Source organism: Pagrus pagrus, assembly GCF_965226575.1.
Source record: "Pagrus pagrus genome assembly, chromosome: 6".
NCBI classification, from domain to species: Eukaryota; Metazoa; Chordata; class Actinopteri; order Spariformes; family Sparidae; genus Pagrus; species Pagrus pagrus.
This window is the reverse complement of record NC_140190.1, coordinates 4,004,537-4,013,727: the sequence shown is the minus strand read 5'-3', so window position 1 is coordinate 4,013,727 and position 9,191 is coordinate 4,004,537. Positions and strand designations below refer to the sequence as shown.

At 39.5% G+C, this 9,191-nt stretch overlaps 1 protein-coding gene across 1 annotated transcript in view; it reads right to left on the bottom strand.

Annotated features, from left to right (window-relative positions):
* Positions 1–1,551: 1,551 nt before the first annotated feature.
* Positions 1,552–9,191, bottom strand: part of LOC311259031 (uncharacterized protein) — an 81,083-nt gene continuing 73,443 nt past the window's right edge. Inside the window, exons 14-18 of the mRNA XM_084355825.1 lie at positions 8,695–8,809; positions 8,005–8,107; positions 6,380–6,449; positions 6,161–6,264; positions 1,552–4,401 (exon numbers count right to left, since the gene is read on the bottom strand). Coding sequence (XP_084211951.1) covers positions 4,191–4,401; positions 6,161–6,264; positions 6,380–6,449; positions 8,005–8,107; positions 8,695–8,809 — 603 coding nt within the window. The 3' untranslated portion in view covers positions 1,552–4,190. The remainder of the gene's footprint in view (positions 4,402–6,160; positions 6,265–6,379; positions 6,450–8,004; positions 8,108–8,694; positions 8,810–9,191) is intronic.

Genomic DNA, 9,191 nt, shown 5'->3' with positions numbered 1-9,191 from the left:
GTTCCAATGATGTCTTCATGCTGTCCTCGGGTCTGTGCCACACAGTTTGTCACCACAGAGCATCATGTCAGCCCAGCAGTGTCTCTCCCATGGGGTCTCCAATTTTTATCTTTTTTCTGCAATTCGCATCACATCTATCTGTTATCATTTCAGTCAGATAAGTGAAACAAAAGTCCAGAATAAAATATAATTAGATGAGTCTGGAGTGTTCGATTTGTGAGTCTAACTTGGGTTGAAATTCTGTGTGAAATGGAGTTAGGAGTAATCAAGAATCAACGAAGATCAATGAAAATAATTAATCTGTGTTTAATTTAGGTCACCGGAAAACAGAAACTCATACATTCCTTTATGCCACAAAACTACTACTGGCATATGCCACTGAGTTACTTTTGGTTCAGTGGCCACTTTAGCCACAGGATCTATTCTAACCCAAAACATCATGCTCTACCAAATCATATTACAATGATCCGTTATCATTTCAATCAGAACAGTGAAACAAAAGTCCAGAATAAAATATATTTTGATAAGAGTCTGGAGTTTTTATTTGTGAGTCTGTGACTCATGTTGAAACTATGTGTAAAGTGGAGTCAGGAGTAATCAAGACAAAAAAAAAAAATGAATCCGTGTTTAATTCATGTCAAAACAAAGACTACTGGCTTTAATAAAGTGATAGAACATTGATTTTAAAGAGCTTGAATCTCCCTCATGCCGGTGCTTTCTGTGAAATGAAACTAAAGAGACATGCTTCATTCTCACTGCATTTTTGCAGAGTAGAACAAAAGGAACATTATTTGAACACTGTTATGTAAAGGGAAGTTGCAGCCACTTGGATTTTTGTCTCTCCTGAATGAAACCTTCTGCTGGCTGGTGACTAGTGTGTACTGTAGAGTAAGTGGATAACATTGACTGGAATCCACAGCTAAATTATTTATTGTTATGTATAAGATGTGAAAGCAAAAATGAGACTGGGGCTAAATGTTGGTGAGAAGCCGTCATATCAGAGGAAAAGTATGTAATGATACTTTGTTGTTAGAGGTTCCCAACCCCTGGGCTGCAGCGGGCGACAGAAACTTGTACATTCCTTTATGCCACTGAGACACTAGTGGCATATGCCACAAAACTACTACTGGCATATGCCACTGAGTTACTTTTGGCTCAGTGGCCACTTTGCGATCTCTCATTGGGATTTGTACATTTAGCTCAGTGGCATATGCCAGTAATAGCTAAGTGGCATATGCCAGTAGTAGAACTTCGCGTCATGACAAGTTCCAATGATGTCTTCATGCTGTCCTCGGGTCTGTGCCACACAGTTTGTCACCACAGAGCATCATGTCAGCCCAGCAGTGTCTCTCCCATGGGGTCTCCAATTTTTATCTTTTTTCTGCAATTCGCATCACATCTATCTGTTATCATTTCAGTCAGATAAGTGAAACAAAAGTCCAGAATAAAATATAATTAGATGAGTCTGGAGTGTTCGATTTGTGAGTCTAACTTGGGTTGAAATTCTGTGTGAAATGGAGTTAGGAGTAATCAAGAATCAACGAAGATCAATGAAAATAATTAATCTGTGTTTAATTTAGGTCACCGGAAAACAGAAACTCATACATTCCTTTATGCCACAAAACTACTACTGGCATATGCCACTGAGTTACTTTTGGTTCAGTGGCCACTTTAGCCACAGGATCTATTCTAACCCAAAACATCATGCTCTACCAAATCATATTACAATGATCCGTTATCATTTCAATCAGAACAGTGAAACAAAAGTCCAGAATAAAATATATTTTGATAAGAGTCTGGAGTTTTTATTTGTGAGTCTGTGACTCATGTTGAAACTATGTGTAAAGTGGAGTCAGGAGTAATCAAGACAAAAAAAAAAAATGAATCCGTGTTTAATTCATGTCAAAACAAAGACTACTGGCTTTAATAAAGTGATAGAACATTGATTTTAAAGAGCTTGAATCTCCCTCATGCCGGTGCTTTCTGTGAAATGAAACTAAAGAGACATGCTTCATTCTCACTGCATTTTTGCAGAGTAGAACAAAAGGAACATTATTTGAACACTGTTATGTAAAGGGAAGTTGCAGCCACTTGGATTTTTGTCTCTCCTGAATGAAACCTTCTGCTGGCTGGTGACTAGTGTGTACTGTAGAGTAAGTGGATAACATTGACTGGAATCCACAGCTAAATTATTTATTGTTATGTATAAGATGTGAAAGCAAAAATGAGACTGGGGCTAAATGTTGGTGAGAAGCCGTCATATCAGAGGAAAAGTATGTAATGATACTTTGTTGTTAGAGGTTCCCAACCCCTGGGCTGCAGCGGGCGACAGAAACTTGTACATTCCTTTATGCCACTGAGACACTAGTGGCATATGCCACAAAACTACTACTGGCATATGCCACTGAGTTACTTTTGGCTCAGTGGCCACTTTGCGATCTCTCATTGGGATTTGTACATTTAGCTCAGTGGCATATGTCACTAGTTGCTCAGCGGCATATGTCACTAGTTGCTCAGCGGCATATGCCAGTAGAAGCTTCGTACAAATTGACAAATTCCAATGATGTGTTCATGCCATCCTGGGGTCTGTGCCACACAGTTTGTCACAACAGAACATCATGTCAGCCCAACAGCGTCTCTCCTATGGGGTCTCCAAGTCTTTTTTTTTTTCACATCACATCGATCTGTTATCATTTGCTACCATTGGCATATGCCACTGAGTTACTTTTGGCTCAGTGGCCACTTTTCTGACTTAACATCTTCATCATGTTCAGATTCGTGAACATGCTGAGTGTCGCTGTCAAAATATACGTGGATTATCCACAACATTACACAACACTGACAGGTGAAGTTAAATCATCGTGGCACCCACATGAGTTCCAGGACTGAGGGTTTCCCAGCATCAATGTTATTCACATTACATTTCAGTCCTCAGCATTGTGTGGATGAGAAGTATTAATGGTCCATGGTGCACAGAAGGCTGGGAACCTCTGGACTGGAGTCTAACTATAGAACCACTTTGTCATAATCATTCAAACCAGCAGTGATACTTGCAGTTCCGTACTTGCGGTTGTAGTAAAGTGTAATAATTATTCCATAAACACCTTTCAGTTGTAAAAATATCAGCCAACTCAATTCTTAAATCAATATTTCCACAGTCAGCGCCGTCTCACCGTCACCTTCCCTCCCTCGGAGCGCAGCGGAGGGGGCCGGACTGTTTGATAAGTAACTGTTCAAATTATCATAATTGATCGTAAAAAATCCAGGATTAAACCAAATAGCATTTAACTTCTGATTCATCTTTACTGAGACAAATGATGAAGAGGATGAGGGTGTCAGTCCTGTCAGGGACTTCTTAATAAATTACTTCAACATTTAAATTGGCTAATTTCATATTATACATAACAGAGCAGAAGTGAACATAATTTTATACATTTTCATTCACATAAATGCCATTTTATACTCTGCATAGTGCATTGATAATAACTCAGCCTACTGTATATCTGATTATATAGCATTTCATTCAAACTTGTATATTTACAGTTGTACAGCACCAGGGACCAGATGCATTAAACTCTGTACATTCAATGTCTGCATCTCATCGGGTTTATGAAGCTGTGTGTGCACGTGGTTCTGTTTTATAAATCTCAAGCATCGTATAAGTGAATACCTTTGCCTGCTAACTGTCGATGTAAAGAACAGACTGAGGCTGAAACCCTGAAAATGAAACCAAGTTGTAATAAACTGTAGTTTTTCTAAAACTCACTCACTTTCTTCTCCACCCTTAAAATATCAGCAACGAACACACATTGTTACGGACTGCGGACATTTTTCAAAAAATATGTAAATCTAGTTTTTACTGGCCTATGAATTCTTTTGTGCTTACGCCTCGTTCACACATCTGGCCCCTGGTGGGAAAATCCTCTGGCACCCAAAATGTTCCCAGTTAATTGGGAATATAAAATAAAAGGAAAAAAGTAGAGCTTGCATGCGCAGGGAGGCCACCGTAGTTAAAAAGACAAAGAAAAGAGTGCAAAAGCATTAAAACAACAATGATAATGCTTATCTTTAAAATATTCTAACAGTATCAGGAGCTTGATGAGTATGAATACAATATAAAAGCACTTTGATAAGCTTCTGATTTTTGGCAATTCGAACCCCCTGCTGCTCCGTCTGTTCTCTGGTGAGGATCAGAGCAGGACGGACAGATTGGCTGCCGTTAAACCCTCAGTCAGATTGTGGACATGTGCTTCCAGACCGTGACTGTACAGGTGCAGGTAGTGAGCCACGTCCGCCAGGGTCTGCAGGACGTCGTAGGTGACTGCAAACAGGAAGTAGCAGGGCAGCAGCCAACTGAGGCTGAAGACACAGTCGCCTACTGGCAGAGGGACAGCCAGGTGCCTGAGAGGACAACAGAGAGAGAGAACAGTTTAATCTCTGGTTACTGACTACTACACAGCAGAAGTTGTTTGTGTTTTTGGTCTTTAATCTGAAACCTGACTGACCAAGCTGTGCAGCCAAACATTTAAACTCACAGAACTTGATTTTCAACTAACAAATCACAAAACACTGACAGTATCTCCACTTTTGGGAAATTGTGTAAAACTGTACGTGATGCAGGACACAGACCGCTGTAACGCAATAACAAAACCTCCATCTTAGAGTTGAGGTTGAGTCATGTTGATGTAATACAGATACGGGGAACGGTCCGTCAACTTGTCGCAGCTTACACATCATGCACCGCAGTGTCCTGCTCCCCGTAGATAATAAAATCAATGTTGACTTGACATATGTCATCACATCCTGTCTGTCTGCTCCTGTAGGCAGTTGGATGACAATGTATAGTACAGCCAGCTTTTTGGTTTTCCTTCTAAATGGTTGCCAATTATTGCCAATTATTATTACTATAAATTGGAATTTCCTTTAGTAGAAGCTCCACTGAAACACACATAAAATATTCATTCAGTATTCATTAATAAACCTTATTCACTTTAAGTTAAATTGTATTCTTGTCTGTAGTCAGCTTTTACATCTTTTACTAAAACAGAACACATTTATTGGAGAGATAAATAAACATTGCGTTTATTTTCTCTATAATTACTGTCAAATAAAATTGGTCCTACAGAAAACTTCAGAGGAAATTATTAAAGATATCTCCTCTGTGTCTGACATGGTTTTTGCAGAAAAAAAAAAAAAAAATGTATTTTTCAAGTTTAACTGGTGCACACAAGATGTCTCCTACAGTCCATTCTCAGTGTGTTTGTGCACTGGAGGCTTCAAACAACCACATCGCACTTGTGCACACTGAATTTTGGGTCCAGGATCTGTTTCCACATGACGTGACTTGACGAATCCTGCTTGTAGGCTTCGCCTCTTAAAATCAAATTTTCAGTGAGCGAAGAGACAATTTACAATTTCAGCAATGAACGTGAAAACAGCCTTCTAGTGTCAAACTCTGCACATACATCATTCTGCGCAGTAAAACTGAAACATTTAACTGTAGAACAAGACTAGACTGGAGGGGGACAGTTTGCAGACCAGTGAAATAAAGTGCTAACAACATTTTAAAAGGTAGTTATAGCCACGGGCCACCAAAAACGTCAGTTGAACCCTGAATAGGATTACGGATTTCTCTGGGATTGAACATCATTGGAAACATCTGGGATAGTATTAGTACACAACTCAACAAAACATAGACCAAAGGTGTAGTCATTTTCATTTTCATTACATATTTCGTTACATATTTTATCTTTAAGCCGACTGAAATCTGATGAGATTAATAAACTTTTGTTTGTTTTTTTTCAATAAATTAATAAAAGACTGATACAGAAATGTTGCAAATCATGAGATGTGTTCCAATGAAGACCTTTCATCATCATAGCTGGACTTAATGTGAAACTAAACATAATACATCAGGGCTCAACAGGGATCAGAAACATAACAAATGAACACATGATTTAAGCTGCGTGCGCTATTGGTTAGTTTTTACATTAACTCTGCACCTGCACTCTGGCAGCACAGTAATCAGTGACAGATCTAATTACGCTTAGAGACACAGTAAATACAGATATCTGTTTTGTGCCAAACATCCAAATTTAAACTTGATTATCTGCTCAAAAGGTTCACCAAACAAATACTCTTCAAAAGTGGAGGCACTCACTGGAATCTGTCCTCTCTGGCTTCTCTCAGCATGATGAAGACAAACAGTCCGACTTCAGTGTTGAGCGAGAACGACACCACTTTGTCCAACATGACGACAAAACCCTGAAGAGACGGGAAGAAAACCTCATCATTCATCATCAGCGATCTTCATTTTCTTCAATCCTCACCATTAATGTGTGTGTGTGTGTGTGTGTGTGTGTGTGTGTGTTTTATTTACCCTGGGATCACACACTGATACGATAAAAATGATAGTAAATCCAAGCAGTGACATGAATCCTTTGGCCAAGCTGGAGAAAGAAAGAGGAAAGGAGGAGAGGAGCATTAAATCAAGTTAAAAAGTCAAAGTAAACATCTGAAAACTGTTTCAGGTGAATTATACGCCACACACAGGGCCAGAAAATACACAGCAGGTTAAATAATTACACCAGGACAGCCAGAAACAGGCAGCAGAGACGGCTAAAGAAGCCAACAGTAAACAGAGGGTGAAATAGGTTTCGGCTGGCTTTTGGTGAAATATGGTGTGAGAGCAGAGAAACAGTGAAAGTCTGGTGCCTGGAGGAAAAGTTCCTCAACAGTGTAATACACATTTTATGTTTGCTTTAAACTCAAATTTATGACAAGACAGTAACATTTGTCAAAGAAGTAATAACTTTGGCTGCAGCGTGACATGATTTGTAGAATAACTGGCGGTGGTTTAAGAAATGTCTTTGGACATTTTTGGAGTACTTTCAGTTCGAACTTTTGGATTTTGGTCACTCAGGCTTTCTGTGGGTTGATTGAAGAGCTTTTAGGAACACCATGTTCCTGTGCCATTTCACAGCATGGCAGTGACATGTACAATTTGGCCTCAGCTCTTTACTGAGTAGCACTGGAGAGGAAAAGATTTGGGGTTAAAAGAAAATAACCTGTCGCGGTGATGATGCTGGTGGAGACATGGGACATGGGCTTACAAGGGCTGTAATTCTGTCTTCAAAAGAAGCATTTGTGTGGTGAGAAGAGAAAAAAGTTTCAGATAAAATCCAGATATAATTTAATATCTTCCTTTTACACAAAGCTACAAACAGTCTCCTTTTTAGCCAGATCGCAGATCTGATTACATTTTGTCTGTTTTCTCAGCTACATGCAGATCAGGGTGAGAACTACCAGAGTACAGAGGGTGGCCTGTCACGATTATTACTTTTTGTTGGATGATAAACGATATTATTGTCATTTTAAGACTGATATAATGATAATGAAATAGCACCTCTCCAAAGAGTGAAGACCTGAACATTCAGGAATTGGAATTTGAGTTTGAAAAAACAAATAAATTACAAATTCGTAAACAAATAAAAATTAAATATTACAGCATTACCAAAATGATGGCGACATTCTGATGTACACAAAAACACAGGAAACATTAAGGTCAGCAAAAAAGCCTCAGGTCATACATCAATAAGTTGATAAAATAAGTTATGATAAGTTAATGACATATTTATTATGACAGGTCTAGTTGACATTGGCATACATTGTCTCAGTCTCCCTCACCGATATAATATTATCGGTGTGTGGGGTCAGACATTTTAACATGCTCTGGCAGGAGAACCACACGTGTAACTCATAACATTAGATCAGATTATAAGTGCAAAGTCTGATCTTTTTGTGGCAAAACACCGTTAAATGTTCCTGTTAGGGGTCTATGACAGACGATTCTGTCCCTTCAGCAGATATCACATCAGGTCACACTTTTTCATATTCCTTGTAGGTGAGGCGAGAGCACAGAGCGCCGCTGTGACACGTTCTGACAAAGGTGAGCCATCGAACTAAACACTCGAGCTTCACTCTCTTTTCACACGTTGTACTCACCTTCTCGCCGAGCAGATGTGCTGTTTGTTTGGCAGGTTTCTCTCCCAGGCTTTAGACAGCCACTCCAGCCTGCTGCTCCACATCGCAGTCACCAGGCCATCAACTGAGAGAGACACAGCCCGGGCAGTCAATACAAAAACACTTGACGGGAAATTCGCTTATTCACTCTCTTGCTGGCAGAAGATACCTCATGACTTAGTGTGACAGATAAACTGAGCAGAAGTCCGCTCATCACAGAGTTAATAAATTCAGTGAATATAATAATTTCTTTGCATTATCCTAATTATTATTCTTTTTTTTTAAAGTTATGACCTATAGTTTTATAGACTAAGTAACCAAATACATCTTTACCTCATCACTTGAATTAGTAGAAATACTCAACACTGTTGTAAACAAGTTCATATTTAGAAAATTAGTTTCTTGTCCCTGAGGGCCACTGTAACTTCTGGAGCTTCGTCAATGTCTTCGGTCACTTTAGCGAGTGAGTGTTGCGATCTAGGACCTCACCGCTAGATGCTGCTAAATACTCAATATATTACACACTGTGCCTTTGAATGTTATAATCCTCTAAAGGAAATGCCCGTAAACAATTGCAATAACACTAGCAATATTCTCTTAATTCTAATTGTCTCTGTGGCGACAACAACGTGTGTGCATTAGTGGTAACAGAGTCAAATAACTGAATCTTACTGGTGTGTTTCATGGCGGATCCCATCACCAGGAAGGACACAGTGACACTGATGGCTATGAAGACCTGGATCAGCTCAGCCACCCAGGAGTACGCCCTGTAACGTTCATTAATAATCTACATGTGATGGTGGGGAGGGTGATGGATGTTGGTGGATGTGGAAAATGGGGACACACGAGGAAGAAGGGAGGCACGTTTCTGTACTTTAGAAATGTTTTTGTTTGTGTTTGTTAAACCACAGATGTATGTTGTTGTCTCATCACTCTCTGATCTGTTGGTCTCCCGTTATTCAGGTTATTGCTTCAGACCGTTTTCACTGATTAGCTCCGTCTTTGAAGTCGTGCTCATCAGTGAAATCAGCACTTTGCGTGGGATGAAAACGTGCAGAAACTCGTCCCTGCATGAGTTATAACATTTAACTGTCATGACAGACGCAGTTAACTTGGGTCACGTCACTAATTGTACCAGTGGGTCCAAGCTCCACTCTTTGTGAGTTCAG